Source organism: Canis lupus, chromosome 24 (assembly GCF_011100685.1).
Source record: "Canis lupus familiaris isolate Mischka breed German Shepherd chromosome 24, alternate assembly UU_Cfam_GSD_1.0, whole genome shotgun sequence".
Classification (NCBI taxonomy): Eukaryota; Metazoa; Chordata; class Mammalia; order Carnivora; family Canidae; genus Canis; species Canis lupus.
In genome coordinates, this window is record NC_049245.1 from 35,266,898 (window position 1) to 35,290,810 (window position 23,913).

At 38.4% G+C, this 23,913-nt stretch overlaps 2 protein-coding genes across 7 annotated transcripts in view; one reads left to right on the top strand and one right to left on the bottom strand.

The window, feature by feature from the left end:
• NCOA3 (nuclear receptor coactivator 3) overlaps positions 1-23,913 on the top strand; it is a 145,542-nt gene that overhangs the window by 58,830 nt on the left and 62,799 nt on the right. For 5 of the 6 annotated variants that reach the window (XM_038572538.1, XM_038572539.1, XM_038572536.1 and 2 more), the window contains one exon: positions 12,353-12,434. The exons of the other annotated variant lie outside the window; for it this stretch is intronic. The gene's annotated coding sequence lies outside the window, so the exon portion shown is untranslated. The remainder of the gene's footprint in view (positions 1-12,352; positions 12,435-23,913) is intronic. 6 annotated transcript variants of the gene reach the window in all.
• LOC119877482 (60S ribosomal protein L27a) lies at positions 17,691-18,198 on the bottom strand. Its single transcript, XM_038572542.1, has one exon. The coding sequence runs from the start codon at positions 18,175-18,177 to the stop codon at positions 17,731-17,733; it is 447 nt and encodes a 148-aa protein (XP_038428470.1). The 5' UTR covers positions 18,178-18,198; the 3' UTR covers positions 17,691-17,730.

Consider the following 23,913-nt stretch of genomic DNA (forward strand, 5'->3'; position numbering starts at 1 on the left):
CAGTCTTTTTAACTGCCATTTGAGACAGGTAGAGCAAGAGATGCTATCCTTATTTTATAGAGGAAGAAACAGGTGGTAGCCATATAGTTAGCAATTAGGAGAGTTGGAATTTGAATGCCCTTTCCCTCCAAATCCATTGATTAAACATAATTTTTAGTAATATTTCTTTGCCTCATTCATTACAAAGACTTCCCTAGAAAGCTATACTGTTTACGAGCTTTAAGTTTTTTTTATTTTTTAAAATGATTTTATTTATTTGACAGAGAAAGCACAAGCAGGGGGAATGGGAGGGAGAGGGAGAAGCAAGCTCCCTGGGGAGCCAATGCAGGACTTGAACCTAGGACTCTGGGATAATGACCTGAGCTGAAGGCAGATGCTTAACCCACTGAGCCACCCAGGTGCCCCAAGTATGGTTTTTTTATTGACTTGATTAAACTTAAACTTTAAAATGGAGCACATTACTTTTTAGGCAGATTATCTAGCACATAATTTTCAAGTTCCCATTGGTCTGTGTAGTGTGGGACTCAGCCTAGAAGTGGAAAGAAGGTTGAGAATTGTCAGACTTGGGATGTCTGGGTGGCTCAGTGGTTGGGCGTCTGCCTTCAGCCCAGGGTGTGATCCTGTAGACCTGGGATTGAGTCCTGCATCGGGATCCTGCATGAAGCCTGCTTCTCCCTCTGCCTGTGTCACTACCTCTCACTCTCTGCGTCTCTCATGAATAAATAAATAAATCTAAAAAAAAAAAAAAAAAGAATTGTCAGACTTAATGATATAATACAATAGATAATTGATTAATAATAGTTTGTTAGTTTCATTATCTCTTAGTGCCATCATATATTGTGCTCTCTGCTTGGAATTGTCTTTGCATAGTTGGTTCCTTTCAGTTCTCAGATTAATGTTGTATCTTCAGGGAGCCCCCTTCTCTGACCTGAAATTACTTTCCTCTTCCTACTTCCCCCTCCCTCTGTATTTTATCATCCTGCTTCTTTCCTTTATGGGACTAATCACTTTCGGGAAATACTTATTTGTTAATACCCAGTAAAATGTACAAGCTTTGTAATTTTTAACATTTGTCCATCTTTAAAGTTTATCCCATCTCAAAGGCATGCATTAAGTCTTTTTAGACTCTGAGCACCTTCCTTTGCCATGCCCAGGGCAAATACATGTCTGTATTTAAGGACTTCTGTGAGGGCCTCATGCATTGTTTACCTTTGTATCCACAGAAACTGGAATAGCAGTAGTGTACAATATTGTATAGTTTCAGCAAACATTTATGAAATGAATGGAGGATATACACTTTTTGGGACTGTGTGGTAAACTGTAATGACAGCCTGTTAGCTTTTTCACTTGAAGGTATGGTTGAGGCTCATAGTCCAATGTGCATGTATTTATTATTTTTTAAAAAAGATTTATTCATTGGAGAGAGAGAGAGAGAGAGAGAACACAAGTGGAGGGTTGGGGCAGAGGAAGAGGGAGAGCAGGCTCCCTGCTGAGGCTCTGGGCTCCATCCTAGGATCCTGGGATCATGACCTGAGAGCTGAAGACAGACCCAGGCATCCCTCCACTGTGCTTTTATTTATTTATTTTTATTTAAAGATATTATTTATTTATTCATGAGAGACACAGAGAGAATGAAGCAGAGACACAGGCAGAGGAAGAAGCAGGCTCCATGCAAGGAGCCCGATGTGGGACTGGATCCCAGGTCTCCAGGATCACACCCTGGGCTGCAGGTGGCGCTAAACCGCTGTACCACCTGGGCTGCCCCTCCAGTGTGCTTTTAAAAGAACATATGGCGGGGTTGCCTGGGTGGCTCAGTTGGTTAAGTGTCCATATCTTGGTTTCGAGCAGGTCATGATCTCTGGGTCGTGAGATTGAGCCCCTCCTTGGCTTGGCACTCAGCACAGATTTGGCTTGAGATTCTCTCCCTTTGCCTCTCCTTCCTGCTATCTCTATCTAAAATAAATAAAATCTTAAAAAAATAAAGTTGTAATAGAATTTTTAAGTTGTGGTATGGCCAGTCAATCCAGTTTAATGCTATAGAAAATATTTGAAATTTTAAAAAACAATCTGTGAATCTTATAGAGTAATTCTCAAACTTATATCTGTGAACCACTCTGGGAGAGCAAAAAGACATGGAGGTCAATATTTTGTTTTTATTTTATAGCCAGTGCTTCCTTTCAGGTTCTATTTTTGGGGTAGAAACTGCATTGGTACAGGAAGACCAGGCATCTAGCTGTCCTGACCCTGGTGGAGTTTGTCTTATTTGCCAAGTAAGGAGCACATTGGGTACTTGGGTAAGACCAGGGGAGAGGAATGATGTGGTTGGAGATGTGAGGGAATGATTGCATCTCCTTCACCTTAATGTATATGGCAAGAAGCTAGCTATTGCTTAACTCTTTGATTTGTTCTATTTTTGGATTAAGTCATGTGGTTGAAAAAAGAATATATAAAGGCTGGAAAAAATTGAGGAAAAATTTATCTCTTCTGAGTGCTTCACAAAATGTTCTGTAGGAGAAGGTATATAAATGTTTAATTTTACCCTTTTTGGGGCACCTGGGTGGCGCAGTGGTTGAGCATCTGCCTTCGGCTCAGGTCATGATCCTGGGATGCTGGTGGGATCGAGTCCTGCATCAGGCTCCCCACAACAAGGGAGCCTACTTCTCCCTCTGCCTATGTCTTTGCCCCTCTCTTTGTGTTTCCCATGAATAAATAAATGAAAAATCTTAAAAAAAAAATTTTTTTTTAACCCTTTGTCCATTTTTAGAATTTGCCCCATCTCAAAGGCATGTAATTAGATCTTGTAAAACCCTTCTGAATGCATGCCTCTGCCATGTGCAGCAACTAGATTTTCTGAATTCAGGGATTTCTCACAGTATTTTTTTCACTTGATAGTCTTCCTTTTCCTAAGATGATTTATTAAAAAAAATGAAACAAAAAGATTTAATTCATTTATTTGACACAGAAGAGAGCACAAACAGGAGGAGTGGCAGGCAGAGGGAGAGGGAAAAGCAGACACCCTGCCAAGCATGGAGCCCAATACGGGGCTCTATCCCAGGACCCAGGGATCATGACCTGAGCCAAAGACAGATGCTTAACCAACTGAGCCACCCAGGCACCCTTCCAAAAATGATTTAAAAAACCCTTCACATATATGGAAAGCTCTGTGCTTATTAAATATTAGCCCTTTCTTAACAGTCATTGAAAGGTAAAAGACTTAAAAAAAATAAAGCATTATCAGTTTATTTGAACTTGAGCATCTAATATCTGTTCAGTTTTTTTTGTTGAAGTCATCAAACTAGACTTCAATCAAAATACAATGATGGGGAGCTCAAGAAAGGGACAAAATTATATTCCCAGTTTATGTACAAAATAGAAATATCATGTCTTTTGAACATGCTGATTAAAAAATAGATGTTGTGTTTATTATATAGCCAGTAAAAATACAGAGGTGATTTGCTGATTTATATGTCTCTAGAATGCCATAGCTCAAGCATGACTCCATTTGGTAGGTAGGAAAAACAAGCACACAAAATCAATTTAATTTATTCAAGGTTAAATAGAAAATTAGAAAATGAGTATATAGATTTCCTTATTCTACTTAATAGTTTATCTAGTTAGTTGAAATGTATATAGGATCTCATGGAGCTACAGGCAAAGTAACTTAGTATGGTTTCCTAGCTATGCATAGTAATTACTCAATTAAATCATTCTGTTAAATTATTCAGAGAGGGTTTGTGCTAATTGGCGGTCATGTATATTTTGATGTTTGTTTTTTTGAGCATAGAAACAATAATACTTGTATTAATGTTGGTAAGAGGAAAATTAATTGAATTTCAGCACAAAACTTTAGTATTTTGTAACATAGGATTTTGTTTTGGATTTCTACTTTTATGACTAGCTACCCTTGATTTTTAGATGAGAGAGCTTGAATCTCTGATTTTATTTTCTTCAAGGGCCTGTTTCTTTTCTTTGTAGGCCATTTTGTCTACAGGTCTTACTGTGTTAATGCTAAGATTACATCAGTATTTGGTATTAGATGATTTATATAGTATTAGTAGTGAAAAATACTTTTTTAAAGATTTCTTTTTAAAATTTATTCATTTGAGAGAGAGAGCATGAGCATGATGGAGGGAGGAGGATCAAAGGGAGAGGGGAAAGCAGACTCCTTACTGAGCAGGGTGCCAGATGCAGGGCTCCATCCCAGGACCCCAGTCATGATGTGAGCCAAAGGTAAGTGCTTGACCGACTGAGCCACCCAGGTGCCCTGAAATGTTTTAATGCATTGTAGCAATGAAGATATCTATTTATTTATTTATTTATTGAAAGATTTTAATTTTTAAGTAATCTCTACACCCACTGTGGGTGAGACTGTGTAGAGACTGTGGGGCTGGAACTCCCAATCCCTAGATCAAGAATCCCATGCTCTACCTACTGAGCTAGCCAGGCGCCCTGAGGATATCTTTTTTTTTTCTAATATTTTATTTATTTACTCATGAGAGACAGAGAGAGAGAGAGAGAGAGAGAGAGAGAGAGAGGCAGAGACCAGGCAGAGGGAGAAGCAGGCTCCATGCAGGGAGCCCAATGGGTATTTGATCCTGAGACTCCATGCTCTGGGCTGAAGGTGAGGCTAAATGCTGAGCCGCCACCCCGGGCGGTCCCCTGAGGATATCTTTGACATAATTTTGATATGAGCATTATATATAATGAATTAAATTTCTGTTTTTAAATATCAATGACTAGAAATATGTTAATCTTTATGTGGCAGAAATTCTGGGATCTTCATGCTGCCCCCTTCTTATATAGCTGCTACTGAAGATGGAAGTTTATCTTAGTGTTAATGAATGCCATCATCCATTCCCTTCCCCCCTGTCCTTAACTTGGGAGCCTGGTTTGCCTGCAGCTGCAATGGTAGGCATCTTTCAGGAAGTGACCTTGGCTTGTATTAATCAAATTCAGAACACACAAAAAAGCTTCTTGCTAACATGCTGACTTGATGTAAAATTTTATCGCATCCATTTTCTTTCAAAATGAGGCCATCTTGTAAAAAGAAGATATACAGAGCACTCCTCTAATTTAATATATAAAAGGCGCTTCTGCCAGCCACGTTTAAAATAAAAACTACTAGATTTTAAACATACAGATTTTTAAATCAAATATGCATAAATATCATGAAGTCTTGTGAGTTGTTACTAGAAAATTACTTGTTTTAATGCTGAATTAAAAAAAAACTTTATCAATATCAAGTTTCTTTTTTTACTGCCTTAACTGACATTAAGTTGCTTTGGAAACTTTATACACTATGGATTTATTTTGAAGTCATTTAGCGGTTGTATATTAAGTAAGGCACTTTTGTATATTGGTTATCTTTGGGTGTTCAGAAACAACTACTTTCTTAATTTTTCTGGTTGGGATAAGAAAATAAATATCTTACATGAAATAATTTTCTTAGGCAGTGTTAGTGCCTACAGGGGCTTCTAAATAGAAGCTTAAATTTAAGTCAGTAATACTGCTAAAACTCAACCATCTTGTATTAATGAGCAATATTGCTAACTACTGATTCACACATCGGCTTCTGTAGGATTTAATTGATCATTTTGATAGAGCAGCTGTTTCATTTTATTATGTAATGCTTCAAAGAAATTTAGTTTTTAAATATAGCATAGTTAAGGTGTGTAAGGGTACAGATCTTCATTTTACCCTTGCTCAATGTTAAATTTTGAATGTTGAAAACAGTATTTAATGGATTAGTTTAGTGAGTTTAGTTTACTGCATTCCTAGGAGATTTACATAAAATGAATGAATGAATGAATGAATGAATGAATGAATGAATTAGGGAGCAGTTGTGAGTATTGCCAAAGGGTTCACTCTTGAGTTTATTGCACAAAAGATCACTCCTTGGTACTGAAGTGTTTGGAAAGGTGAAATATGAGAAAGGAAATCTTAAACCTTAGGAGCTGTTACCTGCATTTTGGTAGATGCAGAGTATGAAAAGGACAGGCGTGTTGCATGTTTATATTAGTGATTTGGAGAAGAGGTAGGGAATTTATGCAAATAAATTGGGATGTAGATAAATACTTAAATGTTTTCATTATCTGAGTTATTTTTAAAGCATTCACTTGAGACAAAACATCTTTTCTTTATACATTTTTATTTAAATTCTGGTTAACATAGAGTGCAATATTAGTTTCACAACCAACATCATGTTTCATGATGTTATAAATTGTTCTTAGAATTGCAATCTCTAACCTATGTAAGTTCACTCTTTGTCTTGATTTGATACCAGCATTAATGATTAGCCTGTTAGATATTACAGGATAAAGAAACTGGTTTCAAGGAGAAAGATAATTACTCGATCATTTCTTCCCTTACATACCTGTTTAAAATACATGGTCTTAAGTGAAAATTGTCATCTTGAACTTAAAATGTTCTTTGCCTCTCCCCACCGCCCTCAAAAAAGGAGGAGAAAAATCAAAAAAGGAAAGCCTACCAATAAAAGGGAACAAATGCAATCCTGGTAGCCAATGAGTTAATGTTCATTTGCAGCCTGAGGGGTCAGTGTGCTGTCTCTGTTTTCTGATTGGCTGCTAAAAGGTGAAATTGAAACCACTGTAAACTTTTGACCCTGTAGCAATTCTTGTGGAACGCCTTCCACTGGTGGAGCCCAGAGCCTCGGCTCAGCTCCCCACCCAATCCTCCCACCCCCTTTCCTGTATTTATTTTGTGTGATCGTGCAGCACTGCATGCAGTTTTTCCAAGAGCGGGCGGGGTGGGGTTGGGGGAGAGGGAGGCAGAACAAGCACGGGCAAGCAACTTGCTTGCTTGACTGTTCTGGTAACCATGTTAGTACTAACTACAACTCAGTCAAAGATATGGGGACTTGTTAATAAACTGGTCTGCCAACTGGATTTTTTAGTTTTTTCCTTAATCTCAAGGTAATTTTAAAAATGCAGAATGGTTATATTTGCTGCCATTGTTCATCAGTGGATAGTATTGTTGTGTAAGCAAAGTGAATGGCATAGTTTCCTGGATATGTTGAGTAAAAAATAGCTTTCATTCTCAGCAACCTTTAAATATACCCCATTAATATTTCCTGTGTCTCATGTAAGTTTTACACAAATGGCTAACTTTTTACAAAACTTTTTTTCTTTGCCTTTGTCTTTTGTTATAAAGAAAGGATTTTAGTTATCATAACTGAAAAGTAATTGTAGAAATTATCTATACATTTGAATTTCACTAGTATTCTCTCTCCCTCTTCCTGCTGAAGTAAATAGTTTTGGGTTTGCTCTGCTTTATAATGACCACAGCAGGCCTACGAAAAATATTCTCATTGGATTCTACAACTTCTGGTTCTTCTTTGTATCCCTGGTGTCTGGTGCCATGAAGTGAGTGGATGCTCAGCAAATATTTGCTGAGTGAACATAGTTAGTTGCATTTTGGGCTATTGATACCTGCTTCTCCTTTTATAATTAGTGATAGGTACCATATTTTGCTCATACTTCCTGCAGGCCAGTACAACACCTGGCATCTCCTAGGTGCACAGGAAACATTGAGTTGATTTAAATGTCTCTTCTTGAAAGTTCCTTCAAGAAGCTGGATTTCCAAAATGTAGGTTTTCTGAAAGCAAAGCTTCTGTTTTCACTGCATCATTTAAAATTTCAGGTCGTAACTTACTAAATGACTACATAGAAGAAATTAGTATATATTAGCTTAGTCCTTTCTAGTATATATCATGAGATAAGTAGTAATACAGTGTTAGTTTTTTTTTAACCCTATCCTTATTTACTAGACCTGTATATGCTATAATTTGAAAGAATTCCTGCCTTTGTCAAAAAATGATGATATTTCAAAAGTTTGTCATCAATATATTACTAATGTACAAGTTGGGTACTGAATAACTGAATATAGTTTTACTTATTGTTTACTAAAATACGTAATAATGGTCTAAGTAATAGTAAAATTTTTTTCCTTTAAAAAATTAAAAAAATTTTTAAAAAAATTTTTATTTATTTATGACAGTCACACACACACAGAGAGAGAGAGAGAGAGAGAGAGGCAGAGACACAGGCAGAGGGAGAAGCAGGCTCCATGCACCGGGAGCCCGACGTGGGATTCGATGCCGGGTCTCCAGGATCGCGCCCTGGGCCAAAGGCAGGCGCCAAACCGCTGCGCCACCCAGGGATCCCTCCTTTAAAATTTTTTTAAAAAAGTATTTTATATATTATCTATTTGACACAGAGAACGCAAGAGAACGCACTCAAGCTGGGGGAATGGCAGGCAGAAGAAGAGGGAGAGGCAGACTCCCTGGGGAGCAGGGAGCTGGATGTGTGACTTGATCCCAGGGCCTTAGGATCACTGCCTGAACCAAGGGCAGAGGCTTAACTGACTGAGCCACCCAGGCCCCCCCCCCCCCCAGTTTTTTTTTTTAAAGATTTTATTTATTCATCACACACACACACACACACACACACACACAGAGGCAGAGACACAGGCAAAGCAAGAAGCAGGCTCCGTGCAGGGAGCCCGACCTGGGATTCGATCCCTGGTCTCCAGGATCATGCCCTGGGCTGAAGGCAGCGCTAAACCTCTGAGCCACCCCGGCTGCCCTCCCCCAAATTTCTTTTAAACTAACTTTACACAGTTCCAAAAGTGGCACCCCTAGAAGTAATTTTAAATTTTCGTATGATTTTTTACTTATATTTGGTTTTTCCCTTTCAGCATAGCTACAGATTTGTTGCTGTTAATTGTTGCAAAGAAAATCTGTTGTTACAGTTTTGAAGAAAATGATATATTTGATTAAATAATCTCCACTGCAAAATGATGTTTCATTTACACCAATATTATGTAACCTTTAACTTGAAATTGATGGGTAAACTTATTCTGTTGTGTTTTGGAGATAAGGGGGCAATGCAGACTTTTCCCAGAGATGGTAATTCCCCATCTCTGAGTTTTAGGGAACTGAGGAAGGAGTCCCTGGGAACGCTACCCATAGCAGCATGGCAGGAATAGTGAGTTTAATATGATTAATAGTAGAGTCCTTGTCCCCCTTCCATTTTCAACAGCAAAAGAAAAACATGTTCATGATATTCAGTGGCCTCTTTTTTTGCCCAGTTGGTGTTCCCCAAGCATTAGCATTATATGGTTTGGATTTTCTTCTCTGTCATCTCCCCTCCCCCAGTTTGATTCTTTGTTCTGGCCTGAAGGCACATCTTCTCAGACTAGCTATTAACAAAGCTCAGTTTGATTTTTTTTCTTCCCCATTAGATTTCTACTGATGCAAGTTTTGATAATGTGGATCTCCTCAGTCACATTTTTTGTCAATTCCAGTAGAAAAATTAACCTCTCTTCCCTCCCCATATTTAGTATCTTAGGGACATGTCATGTAGTTTTTGTTATTGTTATTTTTGTTTTGTGATGGACAGAAGTCCAAATTATGAAAAGGGGTAAGAATATGCTTATTTTTGTTAAAGGTAAAAAATACAGCCCTAAGAAATCTGCTAGGACTGTTGGCTTTGCAGAATCTTGGTTTAGATAACTGCAGTTTTCTTAGGTCACATACCTTACAGGATCCTAGTGTATAATACTTTCTATGTATTTATTTTTTAAGTTCTCTTTACACTCAGCTTGGGGCTCAAACTCACAACCCTGAGATCGAGTCACATGCTTGTCTGACTGAGCCAGCCAGACACCCCTAGTGTATAGTACTTTTTTAGCCAATCTACCCCTTCTGAGGTCTTGGTAGGCAAGCCATCATTGATCTGTGACTTTTTGGGGACCACTTGTAGTCCAACTGCACATCTCCTGGGAGGGGAAAATTTTGTAAATGGTGTTTCTTTGGATCCTGGGGGTTATGGGGTACGGATTAGCTTGGGTCAGCACTCCTTTGGGTAGTTCTCACCAGCAGTGTAATACTTGTATTAATGTGGGCTCTCATGCCTATCCTTCGTATGAGGTACTTGTTTCCTGCTTATGGTACTAGGTACATTCTGACTCAAATACCTTTTCCTACCCATCCCTCTTGTTCTATAGGTACTAACCTTACCTCACAGCCTTCCTTCTTCCCCATAAAAAGAAGCAACAGCAAAAGAACCATTTCTGAAATGAAACCTGATTTAAAACTAGCTAGAAGAACTTGGGCTTTCTTTATGGAAATTCTGCTTGCTTTCCCTCCTTTACCTTCCTCTAATTAAATTAGATATAAAATTCAAGTAATAAAACAATTCATTTAAACACTAAAACTAATGATTGTAATTTTTCCTATTTTTTATTTGAATGTGCTTGTACATTCTTGTTAGATGTCATATTGTCATTTGTTGACTAATAATAGTTTTCATTAATTAATTTTTAAAAATATTTTATTTGAGAGAGAGCGAGAGAGAGCGTGAGTGGTGGGGAGAGGGAGAAGCAGGGAGCCTGACGTGGGGCACGATCCCAGGACTCTGGGATCATGACTTGAATTGAAGGCAGATGTTTAACCAGCTGAGCCACCAGGTGCCCTTTAATTTATTGAGCATTTATGCATCAGGTACAGGTAAGTGTCTCAAGCATTTTCAACTAATCTTCGTAAGAGCCTTGAGAAGTGTGATTCCCATTTTATAATGAGAAATCTAAGGCTCAAAGAAGTCTTCAAGTTGGTACCTAGCTGGTAAATGAAAGCTGAGAATTGAGCCTAGATTTGGTGGACTCCAGAGCTTCTGCTCTTTAAACCATAAACTAATAGGTAATTATTGTGGATTGGAGGTTATATTCCAAGAACTAGCTTTCTTTTGACATCTCATTTATAAGCTGGAAACTATACTGTAATTAGAAATAGATATGTTAGATATAATAGCTCTTTTTTAGATTGTAATTGTATGGCATTTATACACTACTTGGATTTTCCTCCTTTTCCTTTGTGAACAACATATGATCAGCTTCCTTCCCACTCATCAATTTTCTCACCTTAAATTGGGTTTCAAAAGTGCAACAAACCCTTCACATGATGTAGCTAGATTGTGGCTGGTTATTCCTATATATTCTGTATGGATTAGTCATGGCTGTAATAGGGAACTTGTAAATACATCATTTTTTCTTCTGCCCCTTCCCAACAGACCTGTCAATTCTAGCATGGACTTTAGGGTATTGTTATGGCTATGGTTGTTTTGATATTTATACACACCACTAGAATTAGTGATAGGTAGATTGTTGTTTTATTGTTACATTTGAAAGTTCATAGTGAAGATGAATGTTTTATTGGCTCACTTTCTTGTTGCACCATAGGCTGTTTCACATTTCCTCTAGTGCAAGAAAGCAATTTATATGTTCATTATTTTATTGCAGATATTTTTAAAGAGTTGCCCCTCATTTTCCTCCTCTACTTAAAAATATTTATTAGTGACTCAGATGCAGTCTTTTCCTGAGGGGGGAGAAAACTTCCGTGGCATTTTTTTTCTTTTCTTTTCCTTTTTTTTTTCCGTCCTTCCTTGCTCCATCCATCCATCCATCCATCCATCCAGTAGATATTTATCTTTTTGGACTTGAGTATTTAAGCATTAACTTCTGCCAGGATAATTGATAAGTTTTTGTTTTTTAAAAAGAAATTATTTATCTGACGGGTAAGAGAGAGCACACTAGCAGAGGGAGAGGCAGGCAGAGGGAAAGGGAGAAGCAGGCTCCTTGCTGAGCAGGGAGCCCATTGTGGGGCTCTATGTCAGGACCCTGGAATCATGACCTGAGCCAAAGGCAGAAACTTAACCAACTGAGCCACCCAGGCACTCTGATACTGTTTTTTTTAAAAAAATATTTATTTGAGAGGAAGAGTGTGTGTGAGTGCACGAGCGGGGCGTGGGTAGGGCAGAGGGAAAAGCAGAAGCACACTTAACCACTGAGCAGGGAGACTGATGAGTGGGCTCTATCTCAGGATCCTGAGATCAGGACCTGAGCTGAAGGACCTGAGCTGAGCCACCCAGGCACCCCTCAGTATTGTTTTTAATTGTTATTTGGTGAGCATTCTTTTTGGACAGGTGGGGACACCCCAAAATCATACTACCCATCTGGTTAGATTACTTGTCAGGATTTGGAGTTGGTTTCCTCAACTGCTATTTTGGATTATTCATGTTTATTAACTGGCAGGGTATATATTGTATATGCCATACCTGACTTTTAAGCAGAAATGGTATTATATGACTAAGGCATCACCTCAAATTCCTAGGAAGAGGCTTGTACTTGATATAGCATGTTTTGTTTTTGCTTGTTTCATATGTCCAGAGAAGGGAATCATGGGAAAGGTTAATTTGTATGTGACTGTTACCTTATATTAAGAAAGGGCAATAAAATTCAACACCATCCCCTTCCCCCCCCTTTTTTTTGTTTTCAGGATCAAAATACTTGCTGAACAGTGGAGTCACAGACCAATAAAAATAAGCTCCTGCTTGAACGTCATTTGACTGGTTAGCCAGGTAATTCACTTTTACTTTGATTTGATCCTTTGCTATTTTCTGTCTTTACCCTCTGAAGATATGGACCTTTCTTTAATGATTTAATCTTAAACTTGTGTTTTATTTCATGCTTTTCTCTCTTTTTTTTAAACGTTTTATTGATTTATTAGAGTGTGTGTGAGTGTGGGGGAGGGGCAGAGGGAGAGAATCTTCAAGCGGACTCCCTGCTGAGTGCTGAGCCCCACACAGGGCTTGATCCAGTGACCCTGAGATCATGACCTGAGCCTAAACTAAGAGTTGGATGCTTAGCTGACGGAGCTACTCAGGTGTCTCTCATGTTTTTCTCGTTAGTGATAACATTAGTTGAGTGTCTGAATGGTCTTGAAATGAGTGAATATATATATGTATATTCATATGTATGTGTATATATACAAACTTTTTTGGGGGAGGAAGCAAACTGTATGTTACAGTTTAATATGAGACACTACCCTCCCACTCAACTTTTCCCTTATGTGTGAATGCTTTAATGGTGTTTATTCAAAATCTGAATCAGTTCCACTTATTTTTATTATTTTACCTCGTAAAGACTAGTTTCCTCAGATTGCTTGTGCTGGCATATAACATCTTATTGAACTCCTCTCCTAACTCCTGTTGCACCAGGATAGGAGAAATGAGAATTGAAAAGATCATTTGATAGCCAAGAAAGCAGTTACACTTTGCTTAGTTAAATTTATTTTTGTTAGTAGCACCATCATTCTTTTGATTAGCTCTTTTTTTTTTTAAGATTTTATTTATTCATGAGAGACATAGAGAGAGACACACACAGAGACAGAGACACAACCAGAGGGAAAAGCAGACTCCATGCAGGGAGCTGGATATGGGACTCGATCCCAGGACTCCGGGATCATGCCCTGGGCTGAAGGCAGGCACCAAACCGCTCAGCCACCCAGGGATTCCTCTTTTGGTTAGCTCTGCTTGAAATCTGAGTCATCTTTGAACTACTCCCCCCATCCCTTTGAGTATTAGAGATTTAGTAAACAGGCCTTATCTGATTTTCTGTTTTCATGTCTCCTGTATTTGTACCACTTTCTGCTAGTATCTTAGCTTCCTAGGCCAAGATCCTATAATTTCCTGCTTGTGTTTGTTCACATATCTCTTTACTCCTTGTTTCTAGCATTTGAAATTTTGCTTAGAAAATTTCCTTAAGTATGTCCCTTTTAATTAAGCCTCAGTTCTACTCTTAGCTTTGTGTTTCCATTCCCTAGCTTACAGAAAATAAAAGTACAAACTCCCTTCTCTGACATTTGAAACAGTTCTTTATCTGGAAATCTGTGTAAGCCTCTGGTCTCAGCTCTTGCCGTTTCCCTATAAAATCCTTTAATTAATCATGGTATGTTCCCATTATATTCTGAACATACTAGATAACTATCTCCATGGTATTTATTAACAAGAAAAAGATAAACCTCTTTATTTGGGAGTCATTTCTAATTTACAGAAGTTACAAAAAATAAAGAATATCTAGATATCCTTTTGCTAGATTTATCTACTTGTTTATCATTTGCATCCATGCATGTTCTCACTCTTTCCTTCCCTCTCTCTTTCCTTCCTTATGCACGCATAGTTTTTTTCTGAACTATTTGAGGGTAAGTTATATATATTGATCTTCTTTCTGCTAATACTGCTGTATTCCTTAAGGATAGGGTCATTCTCTTATATAACTATTATATACTTATCAACTTCATAAATGGCCTCTGGCACAAATGTATGGTCTGTCTTCCAGTTTGTTCAGTTGACCTAATAAAGTCTGTTAACAGCATTTCCTTTGCTTCCTGTACAGAATCCAGTCTAGGGTTGGGTATTGCATTTACTGTATTTATTTCTCTTTAGCCTTCTTTTTCCTGGAATATTCCCATAGCCTTTGTCTTTTATGACATTAACATTTTTGAAGAATACAGCCTTTCCCTCCCTTTTAATAGAATGTTCTTCATTTAATGTTTTTCTGAAATTTCCTTACAATTAGATGGAGATTGTGCGTTCTTGGCTGAAATATTGTATAGGTAATGTGGTATCCTGAGAAAGATGCACAACTTCTGGAGACATAGGATATCTTCTGTCCCCACTTGTGATGTTAACATTGATTACTTGGCCAAGATACTGCTAGGTTTCTCCATTGTATAGTTTATTTTCCTTCCAGTCAATAAGCATTTTGTGGGGAGACCATGCAAATACCATGGTTCTCATCACAATTTGCCCTAGATTTAGCATTCATTGATGACTCCTCTCTGATCTTATTTTTCACTGTGTCGGTTCCAAAATGGTTATTTTTTGATTCTGGCATTCCCTTCATACTACCAGTCAGTCCTTACATTATTCTGTAATCAAGAGCCCTATTTATCAGTTTGGACTCATGAATTCCTAGGTTTTTAATTGATAAATTCATTACCTAATTATTTTGGTGCTCCAAATGCCCTAGGTTTAGAAAGTGGAAGTCTTTTTTTTTTTCTTTCTTTCTTTCTTTTTTTTTTTTTAAAATAAAGATTTAAGCATTAGAAAGTGGAAATCTTAATCAATCTCCATGTCCTTGTGTGGAGAATAGTATCAGAGACTAAGATCTTGCAGGGGTAAGGGGAGGTATTCTCATTGCTCATGGGTTCTCCCTTTCCATGGACAGAGCTAGTAAAATATGCATGTTTATACACACATGTGCATGCATAAACATACTTGTACATAAACACATTCATAGCAACGAGCATATACATAGTTGAGAAATCATGAGTTTATATCAGTATGTCCAGCTTCACTCCCTGTCTGTAGACCTCATTCTTGGTACTTTTTCATATTTTTATGTCCCTTTTTGTGCTGTGAGAAACCTTGGCTTCCAACATTGTCATTGTGTTTACTCATTTGCTCTATCCTATAATACATCTCAAATAATTTCAGAGTCGCTTTGCCCATTTTACCACAGTAAACAAACTTACTTAAAGTGGAGAGTTTATATCCAGTTCTTCACTGCCTTACAGCCATCCTGCACAAAGACTGACAATGAATAAAAAATACTGCATTCTTAAATTTCTTGAATCAGCCCTTCCTCCTTCCTTTCTTGCTTTCCCTTCCTTCCCCACTTTCACTAGCCATTCCAACTTTCTGCATAAGGTAGTTAAGGTATTCATTTGAATGAAATTAGGTTCATTTCTTTTTCATTTTTTAAAAAAAGATTTAGAGAGCAAGAGAGAGCAGGCATGCTAGTGCAAGCAGTGGAAGGGGTAGGAGGAGGAGCAGAGGAAGAGGAAGGCAATCTTAAACGGACTCCCTGCTGAGCGTGAAGCCTGATGCACAGCTCCATCCTTCCACCCTGTCGATGTGACCTTAGCCCAAACCAAGATTAGGATGCTTAACTGACTGAGCCACCCAGGCACATCCCCACCGCCACCCCCCCAGCAGCCCCTGCCCCCTCCCTTTTTTAAAGATTTTGTTTATTCATGAGAGAGAGGCAGAGAGAGAGAGAGAGAAGGAGAGAGAGAGAGAGGGGCAGAGACACAGACAGAGGAGAAGCAGACTCCATGCAGGAAGCCTGATGTGGGACTCGATCCCAGGACTGCAGGATCACGCCCTGGGCTGAAAGCAGGCACCAAACCACTGAGCCACCTAGGGATCCCCGGCCCCTGTCCTTTTTAAGTGGGCTCCATGCCCAGTGTGGTGCCCAACTTGGGGCTTGAATTCATGACCCTGAGATCATGACCTGAGCTGAAATTGGTGCCCAACTTGGGGCTTGAACTCATGACCATGAGATCATGACCTGAGCTGAAATCAAGAGTCGATTGCTTAACTAACTACCCATGTGCCCCCAGGTTTCTTTTTTTTAAATGCTCCTTCTCATTTTGATTCATAGAAAACACTTTTAAAAATTAAAAGTATGCAAAAGATATACTTCCCTTGTGTATCGTTTCCCCTATTTCTCATAGGTAACCAGCCTCACTATTTTGGGTTCATCCCTCCCTGTATTTCTTTTGGTAATGGCCAACAGATATAAAGTATGTATTTATTCCCTCCCTTCCTTCCTCCCTCCCTCCCTTCTTTTTTTTAACTTCCTTTCCTTTTCCTTTCCTCCCTCCTTCCCTCCTTCCTTCCCAAAAGGTGTATAGCATGTTGTATATACCCTTTTACACTTTGCTGTTTCTTGTTTAAATAGGTCAAATTTAATAGGTATATATACTGAGAATCCATACAGACATGAAATTTTGTGCACATTGCTGTTTTCATTTACTAATATCGCCTAGAAATAATGCCATATCATGACAAAGGGATCTTTCTCATTCATTTAAAAAATTGTGGTAGGGATCCCTGGGTGGCGCAGTGGTTTGGCACCTGCCTTTGGCCCAGGGCGCGATCCTGGAGACCCGGGATCTAGTCCCACATCGGGCTGCCGGTGCATGGAGCCTGCTTCTCCCTCTGCCTATGTCTCTGCCTCTCTCTCTCTCTCTGTGTGACTATCATAAATAAATAAATAACAATTAAAAAAATTGTGGTAAAATTTATATAAAACTTAACCATTCTAGCCAATTTTAAGCATATAGTTCGGTGGCATTAACATTGACATTGCTGTCCAATATCACCACCATTAATCTACAGACCATTTTCATCTAACTAGAATGAAACTCTGTACTCTTTTAGCAGTCCTCATCCCTTCTTTTCCCAGCCCCTTTCTCATTTGTTTTTTACATAGTTTCCATCATGAGCATGTACCATAGTTAACTCAAGCAGTTAACTATATATGGGTATTACATACATATGTATGGATATGGGTATATGGGTATGTAATGCCCACACCTATGTATGGGTATTACTTAAGTTGTTTACAGTATTTTGCAATTAAAATAATTCTAAACCAAGCCACGCCACCCAGGGATCCCCACCTGTTGTGTTTACCCACAGTCACATTAAAAGTGATTTGATTCAGCACAGTATATTTTTTAGATACATCCACGTTACTGTAAGTATCAGTAATTTCTTTTTATTGTTGAGTGGTATTCTATGTGACTGCCACAACTTTTGAGTTTCTTGTTTTTGGCTACTATGATGAATAAAGCCACTGTGAACATTTAGGTACAAGTCAATGTTGAGTAAATACCCAGGAGTGTAATTGCAGGGTCTTCCATTAAGTGTATGCTTATCTTTTTATTAAAAAAGTATTTTTGTTTCAATTTATAATTTAAATTCTAGTTAGAAAACTTAGCTTTTATTTATTTACTTATTTGTTTTTTTTTTTTTTTTTTGAAAAGCACTTGTTAGCATTTAATGAACCTCCCCCTATGTGGCTTCAAGCTACTAGAACGCAGGCGCCCCCCACACCCTTTATCTTCTCCTCAGCTCTTCTACTGAAGAATTTGGCCTTCACGATGACAGGCTGTTTTGGGAGCTTTCCCTTTCCCAAAACTTTGTAGTAGCCCGATCGCACCACATCGATAATAGGAGCAGCTCCAGTCTTGTTTTTGGCAGCATTTACCCGTGTCTGCTCACTGACTAAGGTCCACAGTTTATCAAGGTTGACAGTTGGGCAGAAGCTCTGGTTCCTCTTTAAGTGGTAATGTCTCATACCGACTTTTCCGAAGTAACCTGGGTGATATTTGTCGAAGTTGATCCTGTGATGATGCATGCCACCAGCATTACCCCGGCCTCCTGGGTGCTTCCGGTGTTTGCCGATGCGGCCGTGGCCATGGCTCACGTGGCCCCGAAGTTTCCGGGTCTTCCTCAGTCTGGATGGCATGTTGGCGGCCCAGAGGAAAAAGGGTATTTACTTATTTGTTAAAGATTTTATTATTCATGAGAGACACATAGAGAGAAGCAGGCTCCCTGTGGGGAGCCTGATGTCGGACTCAATCCCAGGACCCCGGGATCCCTGGGTAGCTCAGTGGTTTAGCTCCTGCCTTTGGCCCAGAGCGTGATCGTGGAGTCCCAGGATCGAGTCCCACGTCGGGGTCCTTGCATGGAGCCTGCTTCTCTCTCTGCCTCTCTCTCTCTCCCCCTATGTCTATCATGAATAAATAAATAAATCTTTAAAAAAAAAAAAAATCCCAGGACCCCAGGATCATCACCTGAGCCAAAGATAGATGCTCACCTACTGAGCCACGAGGCGTCCTGCTTTTATTTGTTTTAACTTTTAATTTAAATTCTAGCTAGTATGTGCTTATTTTTTTTAAAGATTTTATTTATTTCATGAGAGACAGAGAGAGAGACACAGAGAGAGAGACAGACAGACAGACACACAGGGGCAGAGACACAGGCAGAGGGAGAAGCAGGCTCCATGCAGGGAGCCCGATGTGGGACGATCCCGGGACTCCAGAATCATGTCCTGGGCCAAAGGCAGGTGCTGAAGCGCCTAAGCCACCCAGGGATCCCCTGTATTCTTATTTTTTAATTGTAGGGAGGGAGGAGAGAGAGAGTGGGGGAGCACAAGCATGAATTGGGGAGGGGCAAAGGGAGAAGTAGGTTCCCCTTTGAGCAGGGAGCCAGCCTCAGAGACCTGGATCATGACCTGACCCGAAAGCAGACACTTAACCAACTGAGCCACCCATCTATTCCAAGTATATACTTACCTCTATAAAACTGTGTAACTGTTTTTTGAATTGTCTGTACCACTGTATATTACACCTGCAAGATTAAAGCTTTCAAGTTTGAATCGTTCCCATTTGTTATTGTCACATCTTCAATTTCAGCCCTTCTAATGGGCGGTAGTGGTATTGCATTGTGGCTTTAATTTGCATTTCCATGATGTCTAATGATATATAGATAATAGTTTCTTAGTAACCACATGTATCTCTTTTATGAAGTGTCTAAGTGTTCTGCTCATTTTTTGAATTGAGCAGTTCGTTATTGTAGGAGTTTTTAAAAAATACACATTCTGTATACAGATTCTTTTCACTTTTTAAGAGTATTATGTTTTTAATCTTCCCTTTTTATTTTCTTAATTTTTTTTGAAGAATAGGCATTTTGAATTTTCATGTACAATTTTTTTCAAATATTTTCTCCCATTCTATGGATTAGTGCACTTTTATTATTTTCTCTAAAGAATTCCTAAACATATATAATAGCAAAGTAAGAAGTACAGTTTATTTTTTTAATAAAGATTTTATTTATTGATTCATGAGAGAAGAGAGAAGCAGAGACATAGGCAGAGAGAGAAGCAGGCTCCCTGTGAGGAGCCTGATGCAGGACTTGATTCCAGGACTGTGGGATCATGACCTGAGCCAAAGGCAGATACTCAACCACTGAGCCACTCAGGTGCCCCTTAAGTACAATTTATCAATTTTTTCTTTTGTGGTTAGTGCTTTTTTATGTACTAAGAGATCTTTGCCTACCTGTAGTTTACGATGATCTGTGTTTTCTTGTAGAACTTTTATACTTCTGGCTTTATATTTAGGTCTGTGATCCATTTTGATTTAATTTTTGTGTATGATGTGAAGAAAGGATTGAGAATAAGTTTTTATTTTTTATTATTATTATTTTTAAAGATTTTATTTTTTTTTAAGGTTTTTAATTTATTTATTCATAGAGACACAGAGAGAGAATGAGAGGCAGAGACAGAGGGAGAAGCAGGCTCCATGAAGAGAGCCTGACGTGGGACTTGATCCAGGGTCTTCAGGATCATGCCTTGAGCTGCAGGCGGCGCTAAACCGCTGCGCCACCAGGGTTGCCCTATTTTTTAAAAGATTTTATTTGAGTGAGTGAGAGAGAAAGAGAGAGAGAGATCACAGCAGAGGGGAGGGGCAGAAGAAGCAGGCTCCCCCCTGAGCAGGAAGCCTGACTCAGGGTCTCCATCCCAGGACTCCAGGACTATGACCTGAGCCAAAGACAGATGCCCAAACAGCTGAGCCACCCAGGTGCCCCTGAGGATCAGGCTTAAAATGTCTATTTAAAAGACTCTCCCTTTTCCATTGCATTGTCTTGCTAACTTAAATCAACTGACTGTGTACATTAGGATCTCTTTCTTTTTTCTGTTCCATTGATTGATTTATATACCAATCTTCTGCCCACATATATTGTCCTGATGATTATAGCTTTTATGGGAAGGTTTGAGAGTGAGTAATGTGAATCTTTCAACTTTTTTCCTTGTCATGATTGCCTTGGATAATCCAGGGCTTTTGCATTTTGATAACAAATTTCAGGATCAGTTTGTCAATCCCTGCAATTTTTCAATCACTCTGAAAAACTTCCCTGCAGATTCTAAGTAGCTGGGACATCCTGAACTGTGATGATTGTCTTGTCAGTTCAAAATTACTGGGCTCTTTTGGGGTTCTTTATCCCTATGCTGTGATGTAGAAATTATTTTCTGGCAGAAAAGCTTGGGTAGTGGTAGGATTCACGTTGTTGCCTTTTCCCCTCCAAATATTTCCCTATATCTTAGGGACCACAGTTTTTCACTGCCTGTTCTCTGATACCTGAATATAGTTTGTTCTTATATTTTTTGTCCTGTTCATGGTAGAATAGAGTTTGTTATTCTCTCGGATTAAAGCAGAAGTCCCACAATTGATTCTTGAGTTCATTAGAAAAAAAAGGCTCCTCTCATGCTTTGGCCAAGTTACAGTTTTAAAAAATCTTTAATTTCTTAGCAGAGGTGCAAAAAAAATATGTTAACCATGAAAGCTTCTTTGAGCATTAAAAAAAAAAAAGATTTATTTATTTTAGAGAGAGAGAATACTCCAGTGCCTGAGTGTGAGTGGGGGGAAGGACTGAGGGATAGAATCTTCAAATAGACTTCCTGCTGAGTGTGGAGCCTCTTGTGGGACTCTATCTTACAACCCATGAGATCATCACCACGCCAAAACCAAAAGTTGGATGCTCAACTGACTCAGTCACTTAGGTGGCCACGAGCATTTTTTTTTTTTTTTTAAAGTAAGCTCTAGACCCAATGTGGGGCTTGAACTCATGACCTTGAGATCAAGAGTTGCATGTTTTCCTAACTGAGCTTGCCAGGTGCCCTTGGGCATATTTTATTGAGCAACTTTTGAGGCAAAGGATTAATTTCTGTTCAGAAGTTTTCCTGAAGAATATGGAATTGATCTTTTAAAGTCTTTTATTTGTTCTTGTATTTTGAGACTAGGAAACCAATCCAAACTCTTTACCAGATTTCACTTTGAAGGACCTATAAATTTGAAGTCATTTCTTTTCCAGGTTCTCTAAATGTACGAGTTTAAGGCCTGTCTGGGCATAACCTTCCTTCCACTTTTGAGGTTGGTTCCTATAAGCCAAGAATAGGTACCATGCTCATAGGCATTGACTTACATAAATTACAATCTTAATTTTATTAATGGTGGGTTTTTCATGTCTGGATTAAATGTGAATGATTCTCAGTTATGGCCTTCAAGATATAGCCTCAGTTGTCCAATTACTCTGGTAAATTGAAAGAGTTTTTTACTAAACCTATAAAATTATTGACATCAGAGGTAGACTAAGTTTTTACTTTTTTGCACATATACACACTTCTGAAATTTGAGGTGAGGGAATCAGATGCCCATTATTTGCTGGCCGACAAAAGACAGTGGAAGAGCTAGCATGCAAAACTACCATTTATGCCTGGCTGAGGATGGTGGTGATTTTATAGCATTCGGGGCACATCACTTCCATGAGGTAGGAATTGGGGCTCTGCACAAGGTGCGTCTTGTGCTTCTGCTTTTCCCCAGGAGATGGAGGAAGTCCTTAGGGGCATGTTCTTATGGGGAGATAGTCATCACCGGACAAGTAGCTCAGTACTTTAAATATGTTGTTCCATTGTCTTGTTTTTGAAAAGATAACTTTTATCCTTGTTCCTGTATATGTATGATCCTTTCCATATGGCTGCTTTCAAGATTTTCTCTATTTGTTTTTCAAGAGTTTGACTATGATGTATTCAGGTCTAATTATCTTTATATTTGTTTTCCTTGCGATTCTTTGAGCTCCTTCAGTATGTAGATTGATGTTTTCCTCAGGTTTGGGGAAGTCTTAGCTATTATTACCTCAAGTATTTTTTTTCTCCTTCATTCTGACTTCTGTGACTCCAATTACATGTTTGTTAGATTGTTTTATATTTCTTATGTATACTTAAGTCTCTGTCCATTTTTCTGCAATTTTTTTCTTTCCCTTAGGTTCAGTTACTTTTTTTCTGTCATCCCCAATCTGAGTAATATTCAAAAAGAAAAGGCTTTTATGTCTCATCTTGTTCTTTCAACCCATGGTAGAAAGGTGCTTAAGAAAGACTAATGGATTTATCAAAATTGTGTAACTAGTTTGTGGTGTCACTGAATTAGAATCTAACTCTTGATTCTTTGCAAATTTCAGACCATTTTCTTTCTGTAAGTTGTGAACTTTTATCTTCTAGTAGGTTGCTATCTTGTTAAATGGTCATGCTGTTATGGATAGGAGGAGGGGTGGGTGGGTAGGGGCTATTAATTTTAATTTTCTTCCATTTTATAATGTTTAAGTTCTTACTTGCTTTAAAAAATGATTCTCAGTGGAAGAATTTAAGTATCACTGAAGTCAGTAATACCTTAAGAACTAATCTTTTAGATGACATTCCCTAGCAGTAAAAGTATGTGTATGGTTATTCAATAGAAATTCATCTTTAACCGCAGAAGTTTTAAAATCATGAGTTTTGGACTCTCAGGCGATGATATCATTCTCATGGTCTTGAAAATTAACCATTTGAAGTACAGTCTCTTACTGGAGACTTACCATTCTCTTTTACTTCATGAAAATTTCTTTCTTTCTTTTTTTTTTTTTTAAAGATTTATTTATTTATTTATGATAGAGAGAGAGAGAGGCAGAGGCAGAGGGAGAAGCAGGCTCCATGCCTGGAGCCCGATGTGGGACTCAATCCCGGGACTCCAGGATCGTGCCCTGGGCCAAAGGCAGGTGCCAAACTGCTGAGCCACCCAGGGATCCCAGTGAAAATTTCTTAAACCAATTTTTGTGTCATCTTAATGAAAATGAAAGTACTATGTACTTGGACAAAGGAATGAAAATATTGCCAAGGTCAGGATAATTACTAAGTTGCCTTTATATCACATTTTACTAACATTCTGATTTCTAAAGTTTTATTGTAGCCTTCTATAGACTTTGATATTAAAAAAGTATTAGGAACATATGAATGGCTTCCTAAATTATAAGGATTGTATCTTTGTCCTTCAGTTTAGTTTGAAATTTAATTACTTAAGTTTAAAGGTAACTTTTAATTATAGGTTCTGCTTTTATTATGCCTTATAATTAAAATGAATCAAGCTCATGGGCATCTTATAAAGTAGCTGTTATTGAAAAACTGAGCAATTTAAGGAAATTGCTTTTAGATTTGTATTTCATATATATATATTGAAAAATAGACATTTGTTAATTTCATCAATTGCCTGCCTAGATATAGCATCCCTTAAATTTGAAGCTAGAAAATGCAGTCTTTTTTTTTTTTTAAAGCAGCATGGAAACTAGGAATGGTAGTAGTCTCAGGTTTCCTCATTAGGATCAATTTGCTTGTTTT